Source organism: Phyllostomus hastatus, unplaced genomic scaffold, assembly GCF_019186645.2.
Source record: "Phyllostomus hastatus isolate PE091 unplaced genomic scaffold, TTU_PhHast_1.1 phas_scaffold_555, whole genome shotgun sequence".
NCBI classification, from domain to species: domain Eukaryota; kingdom Metazoa; phylum Chordata; class Mammalia; order Chiroptera; family Phyllostomidae; genus Phyllostomus; species Phyllostomus hastatus.
In genome coordinates this window covers 14,148,728-14,168,816 of record NW_025334036.1, presented here as the reverse complement: position 1 = coordinate 14,168,816, position 20,089 = coordinate 14,148,728, and the positions used below count along the sequence as shown (strand labels likewise).

Here is a 20,089-nt window from a genome sequence, read left to right as displayed (position 1 = left end):
AGAGTCACAAAACCAAGAGACACCCGAGAACTGTCCCAAGTGCTGCCCAAGGTCACAGCACAGCCAGCAGGATGCTGATGAAAGACGAGGCCTCAGGACAGGTGGAAAGAGCATCAGGGAGCCCTGGATATGGGGCCTGCCGGCTGTGAGGTTCCCCACGCAGGGCTGCTGGTGGCCGGGCGCCATGCCTTGTTAGGGCCTGTTGTGCCCATGGCTTTGGGACACACTGCTCTGCAGATTTCTGCTGGCCCATTTTCAAGTGTATTGGTTCTTTTCCTGGCTCTGTCTGCTGCTCTGCTGATGGCTTGGTTTCTTCATGTTGTGCTTTTTCGTGTCGCTTTTCCAGGCTTCATAGTTCCTTGTGAGGAGGCAGATGTGTTATGTGGGACAGACACTCCGAGTGTGTTAGTTACTTCTGGCTGCCACAGCAAATCACTGCAGATCGTGTGGCTTCAACGAGAGGGTTTATTTCTCAGTTCTGGAGGCCTGTAGCTCAAGATCAAGGTGTGGCTGGTTCCATGTTTGGTGAGGTCTCGTTCCCTGGCTTGCAGACGGCCACCTGTCTGCTGCGTCCTCATAGGTCTTTCCTTGGTGTGTGGCGACACTGACAGAAAGCTCTCTGGTCTCTCTCACTCTCTCTTTTTATAATTTATGGATTTGAGAGAGAGAAACATTGATCTGTTGTCCCACTTTTTTTTTAAATTGGAATTTATAAAATTATTTTTAAAAGATTTAAGAACAGATTTTATTTATTTATTTATTTTTAGAGAGGGAAGGGAGGGAGAAAGAGAGAAAGAGAGAAACATCAATGTGTGACGGTTGCTGGGGGCCATGGTCTGCAACCCAGGCATGTGCCCTGACTGGGAATCGAACCTGCGATGCTTTGGTTTGCAGCCCGTGCTCAATCCACTGAGCTACGCCAGCCAGGGCCTGTTGTACCACTTTTGATGCATTCACTGGTTGCTTCTTCTGTGTGCCCTGACCCGGGATCGAACCTGCAACCTTGGTGAGTTGGGATGATGCTCTCACCCAATGAGCTACCCAGCCAGGGCCAGTGCCTGCTGTTCTGAGGACACTAAACCTGTCAGATCTGTGTCTCACTGATGAACTCATTTAAGCTCAGTTGCTTCCTTAGAGGTCCCATCTCCAAATACAGCCACGTGGGGGGCGCAGGCCTTGACTGTGGATTTTGGAGGGACACGAACACTCAGCCTGTAGCCCTGAGGTAAAGCCTAGAGGTGAGCGTATCTTAAATTCGGTGAGCACTTGTGGAGGAGTTGGTGTAAATTTGGTCAGACGCTGGCAGCTTTGCTGTTTGTGGTTGCCACGGTAACCCCTCTCCACTGTCTGGCTGTCTCCCCTCGCCCACCTTACCCGCCCCTAGCTGCGCCCTCAGGGTGCCAGATTTGATGAGTTCCCTCTCAAATTAAGGCTTTCTCAGGAGTCTCCCCAGCCTCCCCCTCTCCCTTGGGAGCCCCAAGGAAAAGCCCGTGTGAAGGTGTGAACACCCCCATTCTGCGCCCCCGGGGGCTCTCCACTCTCGCGAGAGCCTCCACTTGACCACCAGCAATTTTTAAATGTTCTGATTCCACTTGCCTGCTTCCGTGCGATTATCTTTTAAACAGGAATCAAATCATTCAGAGAACATAAGTGAGCCATTCTTTTCTTTAGTATCTTTCGTGGATAATCTGGGTGGCCTGAAATTTTAGGAAGTCGGGTAGTTTTTGTTGCCATCGCCAGCAGTTGGCTGCGCATTGTTTTCCGGGTCCTTCTGGGGAGCCCCTCCTGTCTTCCCAGGACGCCCCTCTCCCTCGGATGAGCGACTGTCCACACGCGGGGTGCCAGCAGCACCCCAGACAGACCCGATGCTCAGGGCCTAACCGCGTTCCCTGAGGAAGCCCCGCCCCTAAGCGCACAGCAAAGCGGTTCTCTTCACCTGGGCACTCGCTCACGTCTGTATGTTAGTTTCACCACTTAAAAAAAATTGTTATGTAGATTTTAGAGAGAGAGGAAGAGAACCATTGACTTGTTCTTCCATTTATTGATGCACTCATTGGTTGCTGCTTGTATGCACCCTGGCCCGGGATCGAACCCGCGACCGTGGCGCATGGGGATGCTGCTCTAACCCACCCAGCTCCCAGCCAGGGCAGAGGCGCCCCTTTAAAATCACGTGCAGTGTTAGCGGGAGAAGCATGTGCTGGGGGAGAACGGAGGAGCTCTGGGACTTGGATAAATAAACTGCGTTTCTCACTCCAGAGGCTTTCCCTCTATCTCAAGCTCCCCCGGGGCCCCCCCAAACAAGCATGGAGCCCCGCTGCCCGGCCCTTTCTGGGGACTGGCGCAGCCCGCCCTTCCTCTGACTTCACTGCAGCTGGTCTCAACCTGCACCCCCCGGCCCCACCTCGGCCACGCCCCCAACCGGCCCCGCCCCCTCCACCCCGCCCCCAACCGGGGACTCAGAGGGTCTTCAGGGAGGCCCAGTCCGGGAGCCGAGGTATTCGGAAGAGCCTGCCTTCAGCGCCCGATCTGGAGCGGCCTCAGTGAACCCCGAGGCGCGGAACCTCTGAAACGTCTAAGCCTCCCCCTGCCGGTAGCCCCTCGCTATTCAGTGGGAATCCCAGGGAACCCGGCCAGTGCGGGGCGCCGAAATCAGATCACAGCAAAGAAGGGTCCCAGAGAGAATAGTTTAGTTCTCAACTGCGCAACTGCGGCGCGTCCGCCTTTTTCTAAGGTGTTTCGCAAACCAGCTGGGGAGAAAAATGTCAACCAAACAGCACTATGGTGTGAATGAACACTTTATCAGGGTCAGCCGGGTCTAGGGGTCATTGAAGAAAGGAGTTGTGGGTGCCAAGGATGGATTTTTAAACGTTTTTGTTTATTTAGAGACATGGGAAGGGAGGGAGAGAGGGAGAGAAACATCCATGTGAGAGAGAAACATCAATTGCTTGCCTTTTTGCACGCCCCCTGCTGGGATGTGGCCGGCAATCCAGGCATGTGCCCTGACTGGGAATCGAACCTGAAACCTGTTGCTTTGCGAGACGATGCCCAGTTCACTAAGCAGCAGCATTCAGCATGCCAACGATGGATTTCAGGAGGGGAGAGCTTGAGTGAGCTCTGAAAGGATAGGGGTTCTCCAGGTTTGGGGAGGCGGGGGTACCGCGTGTTAGGTGGCGAGGCAGAGGTTCAGCGGGGCTGGAAGGCAGGGGCGGGGCTTGACTGAAGCTGCTGTTTGCTGGGGTCTCCAGGTCACTACTGACGCCATTCCAACCCGGTGGGCTTTGCATCCTCAGCACGCGGTGGGCGGCTGAAGAGACAGAGAAAAGGAAGGCTGCCGTGCGTGCGGTCCCGTGCGCTGTGCATTGTGTGCACGCTCCGTTTAGGGTGCTTTCACCTGTGCCTGCTCCTGCCCTCTTGGTCCGCAGTAGACGCTCCACATTCGTTCAATCACGGGGAGGAGCCGCTGCTCTTCCCACCGCTAGCCTGCAGGTGGTGCTGTTCCACCTCCGTGGTTTCCTCCAGGTCTCCAGCTCCCTGGGTGGAACATTTCCCCACCCGTTAACCCCGCGTTTGCCGAGCGGAAAGGCCAGGGCAGGAGTAACTTGGGGGTGGCAGAAGCAACAGTGTCTTTTCGGGACTTCTCCCACTACGTTCTGGCCCCTATGTGACTTCCGGTTTCCATTTGTCCATTTTGGACCCCAAGTAGCTGCCGGGGTGCGTGGAGAGGCCCTCCAGCCGGGCACTCAGCTGGACAACGGTGCCGGTATTGATACAATGCTTTCTTTCCTGCGTGTTTTTGAACATTTATTAAAAAAATAGTACAGCCTTGGCTTGTGTGGCTCAGTGGATTGAGTGCCAGCCTGTGAACCAAAGCATTGCAGGTTCGATTCCCTCTCAGGACATATGCCTGGGTTGCAGGCCAGGTCCCCAGTAGGGAGCACCTGAGAGGCAACCACACATTGATGTTTCTCTCCCTCTCTGTTTCCCTCCCTCGTTCGCTCTCTAAAAATAAATAAATAAATCTTAAAAAAAAAAACCCCTAACAACAGCACATTTTGCAGCATGAAGTAGGCAATGAGAAAAGATCAGTCTTTCCCTGTTGCTCCCAAAACTCCATGCAGACCCTGCAGACACCCTGGCAGTGGTTCTGCCCCCTCCCTCCGTCTGCTCTGCAAACTACCAGTTTCTGTGACGGTTTTAAAGAAGAATAGAAAAATTGGTCAATTGGTTGCCTCTAGAATGCACCCCAGCCGGGGACTAAACCCTCAATCCAGGTATGTGCTCTGAGTGGGAATTGAACTGGTGGCCTTCCACTTTCTGGGCTGATGCTCCAACCAACTGAGCCACCCCAGTGAGGGCTGCGGTGGGGCTTCTGAGACCCCACATAGAACATGGATCCTTTTGAGATGCATCTTCCACTGTCACTGTTGTTCTGTTCTGGAGGCGCAGTGGCTGGGCTGGTGGCAGTGTGGGACCCACGTTGTGCCCCCGGGCCCCCGCAGCAGAGGTGAGAGTCAGCCTGGAGCAGGGAGAGAAGAGCTTGGTAGTGCAGGCTGCTGCATTGGTGCACACCCAGGTGCGGGATGCAGGAGCTCAGGGTCCCGGCTGCAGCAGGGCCGTGGGCAGGGAGTTACAGGTTGAGGGAGCAGCCTCTCAATAATTCCTCTCTTCAGCATGGAATTTCTCTCCTCTTAGCTGCTGTCAGAATTCTTTTTTTCAAAAAAGATTTTATTTATTTCTAGAGAGAGGGGAAGGGAGGGAGAAAGAAAAGGGAGAGAAACCTCACTGTGTGGTTGCCTCTCATGCACCCCCTACTGGGGACCTGACCTGCAACTCAGGCATATGCCCTGACTGGGAATCGAACCAGGGACCCTCTGGTCCACAGGCCAGCACCCAATCCACTGAGCCACACCAGCCAGGGCTGCTGTCAGAATTCTTAATTCCAATTGTCTTTGTGACTCCTCACCTGCCCAGTGGACACCTGGCGCCCTAAGATTGGTTGTGGGTGTGGATCGGGTTCATTTGTTCACTCACGCAGCCTCCAGCCCACCCCTCCCCGGTGCTCCTGGCAGGAGTTGGAGGTGGGCTGCGAACATGGAAGCGGGGGGGATAGCAGGACAGATAAACACCACTTATTAGATGTTAAAGCAGAGTATTCCGAACGCACAAGGTCTAACGAAGCAAAACCACTCGTGCATGCTGGAGGGAGGGGCTAGAAAGATGGGGCGTGGTCGCTCAGGGCTGCTGGCCGTGACCTTGGAGGAAAGGGCTGGCTATGCATTTCTCCATGCATCTTCCAAGGAGGGTGTGCATGGGGCGGATGGTGGGGGGACTCCAGGTCTCTGCTTGCTCTGTGGTTCTCCTTGACGTGTCCCCAGCTGTGAACCTCAGTGGCCGAGCTGACTCCACGCTGCTCCAGGTGGACCTGGCAGGGGCCCTGGTGGCCGGTGGCCCGAGTCGTCCAGGGAGAGAAGAGCATGTCGTGGTGGAGGTGACCCAGGCCGATGCTCCAGGCTCCCGGTGGCGGCCACAGCAGGTCATACTTCTGTGTTATTGGAATGGAATTGTAAAAACTCATTTCATCTCTTTATAAACTGAGTTTCCTCTGGAACGGATGGGGTGCCAAGAGGCAGTGAGCCCATTTTCAGGAAAGCCCTCATCGTTTGCTCTGTCTTTGAAATTTTTTCCCCTTCTTCTCTAAGTCAATGACAAAATTCTCACCATTTATGCACAATCAAACTTGTTTTTTTTTTAATCTTTATCTGAGGGTGTACTTATTGATTTTACAGAGATAGGAGTGGAGAGAGAAAGAGAGGGAGCAACATAGACGTGAGAGAGAAACACTGATTGTGCATACCCTGACTGGGGATCGAACCCACAACCTTTGGCACATTGGGACGATGCTCCAACTAGCTGAGCCATGGGGCTGGGGCTCTCATTCATGCTATGAGTAATCTGGTTCCTATTTTCAATGTCCTTTATGACGGTGGGCAGCAAGACTGCTGCCCTCCCAGGGAATTTCCCTTGCCCCTCCCCATCCCTCTCTGCTCACGTCTCCCCCCAACTTTCCTGCCCTGCTCAGGAGGGGACCAGGGCGGGTGGTGGCTACACTTGGGCCCCCCCCATCTGCTCTAAGTTTGTAAGCCAGTAGCAGTGTTAAGCCAGCGTTTCTTCTGCGCTGCCCCAGAGGGCTCAGAAGACGCTTTTTCTAAAACAAAGGCCTCCGCAGCATGGAAATTACCAGCTCCCCAAGGCCTGGACTTTGCCTGGCAGGGAGGTGGGCGTCGTGAAGAGACCCCCCCCACCCCGTCTTCTCTTTCTCTTGATTCCAAACAAGCACCTACATTGCAGAGCCCTGGGTCGCTGGTGACGTTCAAGTTCAAGGTCTGACTGCAGTTTTCCTCTTTGACCTTTACAGGTCACTCATAACTGGACAGTATTTTTGAGCCCCCGGCGGAGCGAGCGCCTGGTGGTCAGCAGGACCTTTGAGGTTCCGAGCAGGTAGGTCTCCCGTGATGGAGGTCTGGGCCGGGGTGGATGGGTTGTCCTCTGGGACACGCTCACGTTAGGAAGTTTGGCCTGCATGGCTCTGATTTTGAGGACAAATGACACCAGATCAGTTATGTGCTATGAATGAGATGCCCTTTCTGGGGGGACAGTGCACTCAAAGGAGGCATGCGGCAGGGTGCCAGGGCCACAGTGGTGGGAAATGGCGGTGTTCATCCCAGGCCCATGTTGAAGCACATGGTCTTTTACAGCTTCTGCATTAATTTCATTAATATCATAAAGCTCTCCTATGGGGAAGTCCGGGAAATGTTAGGGTTCTTCCTCTTTTTCTCTCATGAGGGCCTCTCTGCATTAATTAACCTGTGCTCTTGGCTGCTGTAAGCGTTCCCTAGGGCTGCCGCAACAAATGCCACAGGCTGGGTGACTTACTCAAGGGAAATTAAAAAAAAAGATTTTATTTATTTATTTTTAGAGAGAGGGGAAAGAAGGAAACAGAGAGGGAGAGAAACATCAATGTGTAGTTGCCTCCCTTGCGCCTCCTACTGGGGACCTGGCCCACGACCCCTGCATGTACATCTGTGTGTCTGTGTCCTGATCTCTTAGAAGGACGCCAGCCATCTTGGATTAGGGCCACCAAGGGGCCTCATTTTACTCCCCTCTGTAAAGACCCCATCTCCAAATACAGTTGCATGCTGCCCTGCGGAGGGTTTGGAAATGGACGTAGGAGTTCTGCCCTTTAGAAGCAGGCTTCAGGTCCGGCATGCCTGGTGCTGTGATGCCTCGTGTCCTCTGGGGCTTATCCAGCTGCCAGTGACAACCTGTGTGCGTTCTCAGGTTGCACGTGGCCCTTTTCTATTTGTGAGCCGGTAAAGAAGTCAGGTGGTGGCGGGCGAGGAGGACAGACAGTATGTGCGTGTCCTGCGCCCTGTAAGTTCTAGGAGTGGCGCCTGCAGTGGCCATGGGAGGCTGCGTCCCGCGTGCGTCAACCCATTCACCTGTGTGCAGGGCTCCACGCTGCTGGGACTGGGGTCGGTGGGACTCTGGCCATGGCCGCGGGTGCCCTGGTTGGAAGGACACCGAGGAGGAAGCTCGAATGGTTGCCGGAAGGTCTGTTTGCTGCACCAGCGCTAAGGTTTTTGCTTCACTCTGCAGAGGGGGCGTTTCCATCAGCATCCGCGCTGAGCTCCAGGGGACCCCGGTGGTCCCGCTGCTGGTGGCGCACCAGCACCTCCGCGCCAGCGTGGAGGCCCAAGTGACCATCGCCGCCGTCATCCTCGCCGGCGTCTACGTGCTCATTATATTCGAGGTAAGCTCCGTGCCTGTCAAAGCCCTGTCTGCGCCTGCAAGTTGGTGTCTTTGCCTTGCTAGATGCGCCGGGCGACCTCATCCTGTTGGTGCATCAGATGGCGAGAGTGTCTTCCCAAAAAGTGACATTTCCGGCCTTTTAGGTAGAAAACTGGAATTTCTGATGAGCTTCAGCTAGGCGTTTGTCAGGAACCAGCAAACCCTGACCCGAGAGCATGCGCTTGCATGTAATTTTCTCAACCTCTGCTCTGCCGCTCACACGATGTGCGACCTTGAGGGGACACGTGCCGAGCCTTTCTGGGGCGCAGGGTCTTCATCTGTAAGGTGGCACGTTGCGATCCACTGCTTCCCCCCCAACGGGGACTCGGAGGCCCGTGGCTGTGCTTGCTGAGGGTAACCTATCACTCAGCAGAGGCCATCTCCTGTAAACCTGGTGTTTCTGGGAAACCGCGTGGCTCTCCCTCCCACAGCACCAGGGGAAGCTCGGACAGTGCCTGAGCCGGGGGTGGGGACATCGCTGGCGTCATCATGAAACCAGATTCACGGTGACACACTGCACGTTGTCACCCGAAAGTCAGGCCTGAGAGTCCATTGCGGTGACTCCGAAAGGTGTTTCTTAGGTGAGCGTGGGATCAGACCACAAAGGGTGCTGCCAGGGAGACAGCCTGTGGGAGGAGTGTTCTAGAACGTGGGCAGGAAGGTTCCAGAAGTCTGCCTGGAGAGGAATGTGGGCTCCAGAGAGTTGAGCCCCCAAGTGTCCAAGGAGGTCCGCTGGCTGGGTTAGTTGTTACGTCTGTGTGTCTCTGTTATTCTGGGGGAGGTCTGCTCTCGTCGGCCCTGTTTCATTTTTGTTTCGGGGTTCCCATGGCCACCCCGTGCTCTGTGACGTTCTAGAAGGACTCTGACTCAGAAGCAGTGCTGGGAACTGTGCTTTATTACCCGTACCAGTGATGGGAAAAGGTTCGTTAGGCTGAGCCTGGGAGAATCAGGAGCAGACTTGGAAAGGTCTCCTCTTGCGGAAGGGGCCGCCTGCCTGACGCGCAGCCTGGGATTTTAGCCGGGGACTCGTCACCCACACTCCCTCACCCCACCAAAGCCCCGACTTTCGGAAGGGAAGCAGTTCACTCTGAATCACAGAGCAGCCCAGGCTCCCCGGTACAGCAGAGAACTGTGCACCCGGCCCACAGGCCAGCTTATTGCTTGGTAGCATGGAGAACATTCCAGAATCCGAGCATCCCGCCTCCAGGCAAGGGCCAGCCCTGCAGTAGGCCCCTTCCCAGGCCCACCTGCCTAGGCCACCTGCTGAGGCCACCTGTGTCCCACGGGCTGGGCAGCGCCACGGCGCCACCTGGTGGACACCCCATTTCATTGTTCTTAGGAGATTCTGCACCCAGGGTTGGGCTGATGTTCCTCGCGCAACGGATTTGTTACTCCGTTATTCCCTCTTTTTCTTACAGACTGCAATTTAGCTCTGAAGCCTTTAGGTACAATTTTGGGGTCCACTTACTTCACCAGTGTGCTGGGAGTTCGCGCTGGGTCAGGAGGAAGAGTGTGGTGTCTGAAGTCCCCAGTCAGGGATGCTGAGATTTCTCAGTGACGGGAGGCTGCGCAGCCCTTTGTGCGTCTCGGGCGAAGCTCCCGTCACCTTTGCTCGACGTCGTCTCGCTACCCACCAGGGATCATGGCCTGACTCAGTTACTTCATTCACGTTTCCATAACCTTTCTAATTTCTAATTGCACCTGCACCTACGAATCAGTCATTCTGTATCAGAGAACTTTCTCCTGCCTTATTCTGCTTATGTGAAGCACAGTGGATGCGGGAAACACAAGATAAATTAGTGTTCTTTAATGATTGATTTTATGGTAATGAACAAGTGCCTTAGCAACTTCCAGGCGTGTCCATTGAGTTTATTCCGTGTCTCTCTCCTGATTTTCTGAGTATCATTTTGAATGGGAGCATTTAATAAATTCAGTGTGCTTTAATCACTTACAGTCACTAGTAATTAAAAAAATATATGCTTCAATGCCCATTTTGAAAGACTTTGCTGCTGTTTGAGGATTTGCTCATCTTTTTTTTGGTATAATTTTACCAAAATTATAATTATAATTTCCTTTGAAAATTATATAATTTGTAAATATTTATTCGTCTTTCATTAACTCATGGTTGTTATTAATAGCCATTTAGAAACAAAACAAAACAAAACAAAACAAAACAAAACCCTTCCATTACTTCCAATAACCATCACGAGGTTATAAAAGTCCTGTAAGGAAGTCAGTTCAACGTGGCTTCTATTTTGGCAGGAACCAAGCAGACAAGGTTGGAAGGACCCAGAAGCATTGTGTCATCATCGATGTTGGCTCATTGAGAGCCCCTGGGGGTCGGGTACCCCCAACGCTGCTCCATTTAATAGCGCACTGGCTGCATTAGCTATTTTTTTAAAAAAACGTTTGTTTTGATATAATCACAGATTCACAGGAGGTTGCCCAGAAATGTACAGGGAGGTCCCTGCACCTTCGCCAGCCTCCCTCAGGGTTAAGGTTACACAGCCGTGGTTGGGTATCACGGAACTAATTTGCCGCGCACGGGGCTTCGTGAGATGTGAGTGGTTATTCACATGCTCATTGGAGAGATCTTCTGTGGGGCGGGGTGGCTCTGCGCGATTGTGTGCATGTAGCCCGTATAGCCGCCGCCACCGCCAGGGGGCGGATACTCACCTGCCTTGTCCTCGCTGACCCCTGTGACAGCCCGGGGCAGCCATGCCCTCCCCTCCCTCTGCCCCCAAGGCCTGGCAACTGCTGATCTGTTCTCCTTTTCTGTGATCGTGATGTTTCACCGCAGCTTTGTAAGGCAATAATGTGGCGTGTATCCTTTGAAACTGGCTTTTTTTTCCTTCTCACTCAGCATGATTTCCTTGAGGTTCATCCAAAGCGTGGCCTATATCAGTAGTTTGTGTGTGAGGGGGCACGGCTCTATGCAAGTATTTATTTAATTATTTTTAATTCTCACCTGAGGATATGTTTATTGATTTTAGAGAGAGAGAGAAGGGCAGGGAGAGAGAGAGAGAGAGGGAGAGGGAGAGGGAGAGGGAGAGGGAGAGAAAGAAACAGATTGGTTGCCTCCCACATACTCCCAGAATGGGGACCAAACCCACAAGCCAGGTATGTGCCTGATCAGGAATCGAACCCACATCCTTTTGGTGTTTGGGACAACACTCCAACCAACTGAGCCACACAGCTAGGGTTCTGTGAAATTTTTGAATGTAAATATATATATATATTTATATTTATATAAATTTTCATATATTTACATATAAATAAATATACACATATACATATATATTTACAATTGAATGACATTCTATGGTAAGATGGAATTTTTTTTAGGCATTCATCCTTTTATTTAAAAGATTTTATTTATTTATTTTTTAGAGAGGGAAGGGAGGGAGAAAGAGAGAGAGAGAGACATCAATGTGCGGTTGCTGGGGGCCATGGCCTGCAACCCAAGCATGTGCCCTGACTGGGAATCGAACCTATGACACTTTGGTTCACAGCCCATGCTCAATCCACTGAGCTATGCCAGCCAGGGCAGCATTCATCCTTTGAAGTGTTAACAAATATTTTCTTTTTTTAAGTGTTCAGCTATTGCAAAAAAACCTGTTTTTGAACATTTAAACATTTGTAATGATTTATTTAATGTTGTTTTAAATGTTCTTTATATATTCCAGATATAAGGGCTTGTTGGATATATAATTTGCAAATATTGTCTCTCACTTCAGTTTATAAACTTGCCCCTTATAGGTTTTCTTTTGGTGTCAAGTTTAAAGACTCTTTTCTTATACCTAGAGCCTAAAGATTTTTCCTATATTCTTTCCTAAAGTTTTTATTGTTTTACTGTTTACACTTAAGTCCCTGACCCGCTTTGAGTTAGTTTATGTTTAAGGTGTGGAGTTTAGGAATAGATTCATTTTTTTTAAACCCGTGAATGTCTAATTCTTCCAGCACCATTTATCAAAAAGTGTGTCCCTTTTGAATTGCTTTCACTCCTTTTTATAAAAAAGGATTCAATTTATTTATTTTTAGAGAGATGGGAAGGGAGAGAGAAAGAAGAAAGAAACATCAATGTGTGGTTGCCTCTGGAGCGCCCCCTACTGGGGATGTGACCTGCAATCCAGGCATGGGCCCTGATTGGGAATCCAACCGTGACCCTTTGGTTATCAGGTTGGCACTCAATTCACTGAGCCACACCAGCCAGGGCACTTCCACTCCTTTCTTAAAAATTAATTGGGCATATTTGTGTGGATATGTTTCTGAGTTCTCTGTCCTGTTCCATTGATCTATGTGTCCATTCTCCTTTCTTTATTACTGCAGATATATAGAAGTCTTGATATTGGGAAGAGTGATTTCTCCCCAAAATGTTTTCATCATTGTTTTGGCTAGTCTGTGGCCTTTCTCTTTCCATATAGATTCTCGAATGGCCCTCCAGTCCATGGACATGGTATGTCTGTCCATTATCCAGGTCTTCTTTGATTCCTTTTCTTACTTTTCATCACACAGATTATGTACATGTTTTGTTTTTGTGCCTAAGTATTTCCTTTAATTTGGAGCAACTGCACCTGGTGTTGTGTTTTTGTTTTGGTTTCCCTGTTTTCATTGTCAATGCGCATGTAAAATTCATGTAAGATTGTATTACTTTACTGTAAGTAACAATGCTATCAATAATAATATTTTTACTTTTTACTTCTTGAAGTTTATTTTTTTCGTAGATTCTGTGGGATTTTCTATGTTTATAATCATGTCACTCGCAATAGGTTTTGTTCCTTCTTTTCAAATTTGTATGGCTTTAATTTTCTTTTCCTGCTTTATTGCAATGGCTAATGTAAGAGTGGTGAGAGTGGGCATCCTTGCTTCTTCTTTTTTTTTTTTTAAGACTTTACTTATTCATTTTTAGAGAGAGGTGAAGGGAGGGAGAAAGAGAGGGAGAGAAACATCAATGTGTGGTTGCCTCTCATGTGAGCCCCACTGGGGACCTGACTCCCAACTCAGGCATGTGCCCTGACCAGAAATTGAACCAGGGACTCTTTGGTTCACGGCTTGCACTCAATCCACTGAGCTATACCAGCCAGGGCTTATTCTTGATCTTAAAGGGAAAACATTCAGTCTTGCACTACTAGGTGTGATGTCAGCTGTAGGTTTTGGGATGGAGGAAATTCCTTTCTTTTCCTTGGGTACTGAGAGTTTTTACCTCAAGTGGGTGTTGAATTCTGTCAGTGACTTTTTGTGTCAGTTGATTTTCCTCCTGAGCTGTTTTACATGGTGGATTACATCGATTTATTTTAGAATGTTGGACCGCCTTTACACACCTGGGACAAACCTCTCTTTTCTGATGTGTTTATTACTATAATTTTCTCTCTTGGCACTTCTTCAGGTGCATCCTGCAGGTTTTGATATGCTGTGTGTTGAGTTTTATTTAGTTCTCTCTATTTTTAAAATATCTTTGAGACTTCCTCTCTGACTCACATGTTATCTAGGGGTGTGTGTGTGTGTTTTAATTTCCAAATGTTTAGAGATTTTCCTGTTGTCTTTCTGTTACCGAATTATACAGATGGTCCCTGGCTTACGATAGTTCAACTTATGATTTATATATATTTTGAGTTTATGATGGTGTGAAAGTGAAACTGTGATGTGCAGTAGATTAAATGCATTGTCAACCAGTATTTGGTCATATTTGGAATATAATGGACATAAGCTCTTTGTAAGTTGAGGAGTATCTGTAGTTTGATTTAATTATGATCAGAGAACTTACTCTTTATGGCTTTAATTCCTTAAATTTGTTGAAATGTTCATGCCCCAGATTTATGGTTTATCTTGGTGAAAATTCCAGCACTCCAACTATTACATGTTTTCCTTCTGCTTATAACCCTAGCATAACTTGCAAATAGAAATCATATGTAATTAGACCAGTCAACCACCTGTGAGACCCAAGACCACCTTTGTAGTGTCTGTGATTTGATACAGGAGGGGGAGGGTGTTGCAGGGGTGTGAGGAGGATGGTATATTCAGCCTGTGTTTCTGTAACTTCTGATGCTTCCAGAATTCCCTCCAGATGCCGTGACCCAGGAAGGCCCATGTTACGGAGGGACAGCCCTGTGGGATTTCCAGAGATGGGTCACCATGGCAACATCGCCAGCATCTATTTCAGGGGCAGACTTGCCTTAGGGAAAGACTTGCAAATTGTCCTACTGTAGCCGGTAAAAGTGGGCTCTTTTGCAGTGTTGAGCAAAAAGAATTTCAAACGACACACATGTGGAGAATTTAAACGTGGTGGCAAGATTTTATTGGGTTTGAAGGAATGAATACACCTTTAGGGCGTAGAGGATGGGCAGGCTCTAGCACCAGCTGTCCCGGGACTCCTGATAATCCTCAACGTATTTTCTGGGTTCTTGGGTCTTTGTAACCGGCAAGGTGTCATTCAGGCCGTCTAACCCGAGTTGGGCCCTCCCCTTAACCAATCCCTTTTCTGGACCTGCCAGGGTTCCACGCCCCCTATCCAATCGGATCCTTTTTCCAGGCCGGGCTCTTCCCCTCTATGTCGTCACCCTGGCTCTCTGCGCATGTCCAAAAGTGGAAGCACGTCTTCCTAGGCTAGCTTGTCTCCTACTGCGCGAGTCCAAAAATTCTGTCACCGCGTCTGGTTTCTGCTGCTCACCTGCCCAGCAGAGGCATTTCCCCCTCCTCCTTCCTGATGATCCGACCTGGCCTGGCAGCGCCTGGGGGAGGCTTCCCTGCCTGCTTGGAGGATTTTGTCTCCTCTGCGGCGGGCCCCTGCAGTGCGTGAATGAGTCTGTAAACGCTACAGCTTTCTGTTCAGCTTAATAGAATACTGTCCTAATATCTGGTTAAGCTGCCAGTGTATTAGGCTTAATATTTGATTCCCTGCCCCCTCGTTTATTAAGCTCAATGTCTAATATCTAATTCCCTTTGCTCCTCCTGTTTATTAATAACTAGTTCCCTATCTATGCTAACACTACCTTTTGTGTCAGAGCTATTTTCTCAGAGCCGGCGGTCTCTGGACTCCGCGGGCCTGCACCCTCCATCGGCACCTCACCTCCCTCGGGGGAGTGAGTCTTGGGCAGCCTGCAGAAACTTCTACCTGCCCTCCCTCCCTGCTGCTGCTTCCAGACGCGACAGACAGCCCAGCCCATCTTGTCCTGCTCTGCCGTAGGCGTGTCACACTGGCCACCTTCCGGAACGCCACCTCATTCTCTCCCTTCTGCCCCCTGTGGGCAGTGTTGAGTCCTGGTGCCTCAGCCAGCTCCTGGCACAGAATGAAGGCTCAGGAAATATCACCCCACCAAAACGTTTCCAGAGCATCTCCAGAGACTGAGGAGGTGCCGAGGTCCACAGCTGGGTCTGGTCTGACCTGGCTCTCGGGAGTGGGGACCCTGTCTGCCTCTGACCCAACCGAGTGGGACGGGCAGCAGCCAATGTTCCCTTCAGCCTGTGAATAATAGCTCGATGGAATGAGGTCATTCAGGAAATTCCTTGCTTATTTCAATTCCTGGTTGTACAGATAATCCTGATTGCCATTTTCTTACCTGAGGATTTGGGTCAGATTTCTCATCCTTGTAAAGTAGTGTCACCAAAATGGGACCAGGCCCTGAGCGGGGCTGCCTGGGGCCAGCTGTAGGGTGTGGGTTCTTGACTTCATGCGGGAAAGATTTCACAACACGAGTCCAGGTGACTGCGAGGGCCTGTTTATTGAAGCTGGGGACAGTGAAACAGGGAGGGGCTCAGCGTGGAAGAAGCTGGGCTGCTTTTGCTCACTGGGAAGTCAGAGAAGAGGGGCCTTGGGGACAGGTTCAGGGGTCAGCCTGGGACGAGCTGTCACTGCCCACCGCTGCCCTGGTTGCTGTTCCGTGGGGACCTTCAGGGGTTAGGAGATGCGCCCTCCTGTGGGGCAAGAAGAGGGGGAGAGAAAGGGATGGGCATGCTCCCCAGAGGGGAGTTCTGGGGATGTGTCCTTTGTCTTAAGGCTGTCCTCTCTGTCTTGCAGGTGGGAGTCTTAGGGGTGTCTTGAGTAAAATAGTCATCAGTTTTCAGGTGTGTTCCTTCAGGGTGGTCTCCACTGGTTGGCTGGTGCCAGGGCAGGGGGTCCTCCATCACTGAAGCTGGTCCTGGGGTTGCCCGCTTGGTTTTGCTGCTTTTCTGGGCCTGGAGCTGAAACACAGCTGAAGCCTCGATGTCATCTCCAGGGAGGCGACCTTCCGTATCTGGCTGTAAATTGCTCGGCCAGTTTCCCTGTTCCACTTGTCCTGGCTTACTGGTCTGTCTCAGTAGCTCTCGTTAAAATCCCCACAGAACAAGACGGGGCTGATCTCCCTAATTCTTGAACTTTCCATGTCTAATGGGGGCGTCAGGGGATTTCCCAATGCGGCCTTCTCATAATTCCATTATTATAGCGGAAGCTTCTATGCCCTTATGCCGTAATAAATTACATTTAAACGCTCTGACCCAGTGTTAATGAGAAAGTTTCACAACGTAAAGGAAATAATACATCCCCCACCACGTGCCCTTCAGTGAACCCCCAGAATTATGGTTTAAGGATTGCCACAGTGGACTCCTTTCAGCCGGAAACACAAGGCTTTTATTTTTATTCCTTTGTTCACGTTATCTCACAGAAGAAAAATGAGACAGGCTTTGTCTGAGGCCAGGTCCCTTTGCTCCGGGTTCTTCCACATGCAATTGAGGAGCTCCTAGCGTTCGGTTTCAAAATTAACTGTGAAATGAAATTCAAGAGTGATAATGGAAAATACCTGGAGTCTCCCAAGGGAACTCGCCTTAATTTACGGGAACCAGAAGTGCGTTTGCGAAGAGGGGAGATGCTGTATCTCAGGACACGATGCCCGCACCCCTCTGCTGCTTTTCCCTGCAAACCTCCAAGTTTGGTCTTCCCGATCCATCATTGTCTTTTGCAAGGATGACCTTTCTTTCTTTCTTTCTTTCTTTCTTTCTTTCTTTCTTTCTTTCTTTCTTTCTTTCTTTCTTTCTTTCTTTCTTCCTTCCTTCCTTCCTTTCTTTCTTTCTTTCTTTCTTTCTTTCTTTCTTAAAATATTTGTTTATTTTTAGAAGGGAAGAGAAGGATAAAGAGAGGGAAACATCAATGTGTGGTTGCCTCTCATATGGCCCCCACTGGGCACCTGCCCCCAAACCCAGGCATGTGCCCTGACTGGGAACCAAACCAGTGACCCTTTGATTCATAGCCCACACTCAATCCACTGAGCTACACCAGCCAGGGCACAAGGATGACATTTTAAAAAAAACCATTTTATTTATTTATATATTTCTAGAGAGAGGGGGGAAAAGGGAGAAAAAGATGGAGAGAAACATCAATGTGTGGTTGCCTCTCATGCACCCCCTACTGGGGACCTGGCCTGCACCCCAGGCATGTGCCCTGACTGGGAATCGAACCCGAGACTCTTTGGTTCACAGGCCGGGGCTCAATCCACTGAGTCACACCAGCCAGGGCTCTGCTATTATTTCTTGAAATAAACTGTCTTTCCCTTTCTCTTGCTCTTTTGGAATCCCAATATTCTAATATTTGAATGTCTGATGGACATTCCATAAGTCACTTAGACTTTTCGCTCTTTTTCATGATTTCATCTTCTTTCTTCTCTCATTGGGCCATTTCAAAGTTCCGTCTTCCGGGTCCCATATTTTATCTTCCATCTGGTCTACTCTGTTGTTGATGCTTTTTGGTGCATCCTTCATGTACTAAACTCTTCAGTTCCAGAATTTCCGTTTGGTTCTTTTTAATGATTTCTCTCCATTTGTTTATTTATTTTGTTCACGTGCCATTTTCCTGGGAATATCTTTCTTGTGTTATCTTGTAGTTCATGGAGTTTCCTCCATAGAGCTATTTTGAATTCTTTTTAAAAAAGAATTTCTTTATTTTTGGAGAGTGGGGAGGGAGGGAGGGAGAGGGAGAGACACATCAATCGGTTCCTTCTTGTACATTCCCTGACTGGGAACCAAACCCGCAACCCAGGCCCGTGCCCTGACTGTGAATCCAACCAGCAACCTTTTACTTTGCTGGACAACGCCTAACCCACTGAACCCCACTGGGCAGGGCTATTCTGAATTCTTTATCAGCTAGATTGGAAATTCTGTGACTGTGGTTACTGGGGACTTGCTATCTTTTAGTGATGACATGTTCCCTTGATTCTTCATGGTCCTCATAATTTTGAGCTGCTGCTTTTGCATTTGAAGCAGCCGACCCCTCCTCCGAGTTTTACTGGTTGTATTCAGGTGGGATATACTGTTTGAAGGTCCCGCTGTACCTGAGGCTCTTCCTCACCTGTGTGGACACTCCTGCTCTACACCTCTTGCTCCCTTTTGTGGCAGAATCTTCAAACTTTGTGTCTCCTCTGGTTCAGGAGACTCACCAGGCAGGCTGCTGGGAGCCTCTCTTGTTTTCCAGAAGGTGGCACTACAGCTCACATGGTGAGCTTCCTCACTGCCCACAACCCTGGTCTGTTTTTCTGATAGCTCCATTTCCTGGTGCTGGCAGGTGAGAGGAGCTAGAGACAGAGTCAGGGAGGGTTGGGTTTAGCACCAGGAGTGTAGGGGGTGCTGCGGGCCTGGTGGGGGCATCCTTGGGTGGGTTTCTGCTAGAGGTTCGTGGTCAGAGCTCTTGCTAACAATCTTTTGATGTCTTTTAAAAAATTCAGCAATTCTCATTATCTTATTCTTTTTTAAAAAATATTTTATTTATTTATTTTTAGAGAAGGAAAGGAGGGAGAAGGAGAGAGAGAGAAACATCAATGTGCGGTTGCTGGGGGCTGTGGCCTGCAACCCAGGCATGTGCCCTGACTGGGAATTGAACCTGTGATGCTTTGGTTCGCAGCCCGCGCTCAATCCACTGAGCTACGCCAGCCAGGGCTATCTTATTCTTTTTAATTAATTACTTTAATTAGTTTTTTTTTAGAGAGAGGGGAAGGGAGGGAGAAAGAGAGGGACAGAAACATCAAGGTGTGATTGCCTCTGGCGCGCCCCCTACTGGGGACCTGGCCTGCAACCCAGGCATGTGCCCTGACTAGGAATTGAACCGGTGACCCTTTGATTTGCAGGCTGATACTCAATCCACTGAGTCACACTAGCCAGGTGTTTTGTTGTTGTTGTTGTTGTTTTTTAGAGAGAGGAATGGTGAGAAACATTGATGTGAGAGAAATGTCTCCACTGGCTGCCTCCCACACATCTGTACCAAGGATCATATGCACCTGACATGGGGTTCGAACCTCCAACCCAGGCATGCACCCAGACCAGGAATGGAACCATGACCTCTTGGTTATGGGACAATGCTCCAACCCACTGAGCCACACTGCTCAGGGCAGCCCTTCAATGTTCTTTGATGTTCTAGGTGTCTTTTTCCTGACCGCCTCCCTCCCTGTCACAGAGGTCCCCGCTCAGTACCCGGATGCTGTGGGAGAGAACAGTTTTCTCCAGCAGTTGCTGCACAGCTGGGGAAGCTGACCCCTCATCCCTGTCACTCTCGCGTGCCCGTGGTCATGCGCAGTTCAGCCCCAGGCAGTGTCCCTGGGGAGTGGGGCAGCCTTGGCAACGATTCTCTTACTGTCTCTGATGTGTCCAAACTCAAATGCATATTTGCGCCAGTGGCATGCTGGAACCTCATCTTGGGAAGGCTGGGCTTCCATATTTCCTTCTGGTCTATGGTCATCCATGAAGTCGGGGCTGTCCAGGTTTTCCCAGACCTCGGCGGGGCAAGCGGGGCAGGTGTGCTCGCTCCCGCTGGTTCTGTGGCCTGCACTGAGGTCTGTGTGCTCGTTACTGATGCACAGGTGGGTGCGACCCCTCCTGGGCCACGGGGCAGTGTGCTGGGCCCCTCTCCTGCAGAGGGGGCCTCGTTAGCTGTCACAAAGAAGGACAAAAAGAGGGACACATGAGCTGCCTGACGAATGTTCCTCCTGAGGCGGCTTGGCTAACAGGAGGACCCATGAAGCGCTGGGGACACACGAGGAGAAAGAAGGAAGCACAGAATATTTACAGGCCCACAAGACTCCTGTGGCCCGGGCTTCCGCTCCCCAGGGCTCCCATGCCTGCCCAGTGTGGTGCAGTGGCAGCTGATGCCATCCCGAGAAGGAGCGCGCCACCACTGTGCGCCGTGGGCTCTGTGGACGGGGTGGAAGGAGGGAAGAATGTCCGAGAGCCTTTGCTGTGTCATTTCGGGACGCCTCTGGCGGGAACGGCTGCCCTCCGGGGGCAG

The 20,089-nt window shown here is 50.4% G+C and overlaps 1 protein-coding gene across 1 annotated transcript in view; it reads left to right on the top strand.

The window, feature by feature from the left end:
* The window catches only part of OCA2 (OCA2 melanosomal transmembrane protein), a 167,225-nt gene that overhangs the window by 34,450 nt on the left and 112,686 nt on the right, over nt 1-20,089 (top strand). Inside the window, exons 7-9 of the mRNA XM_045824982.1 lie at nt 5,376-5,533; nt 6,416-6,498; nt 7,657-7,810. Coding sequence (XP_045680938.1) covers nt 5,376-5,533; nt 6,416-6,498; nt 7,657-7,810 — 395 coding nt within the window. The remainder of the gene's footprint in view (nt 1-5,375; nt 5,534-6,415; nt 6,499-7,656; nt 7,811-20,089) is intronic.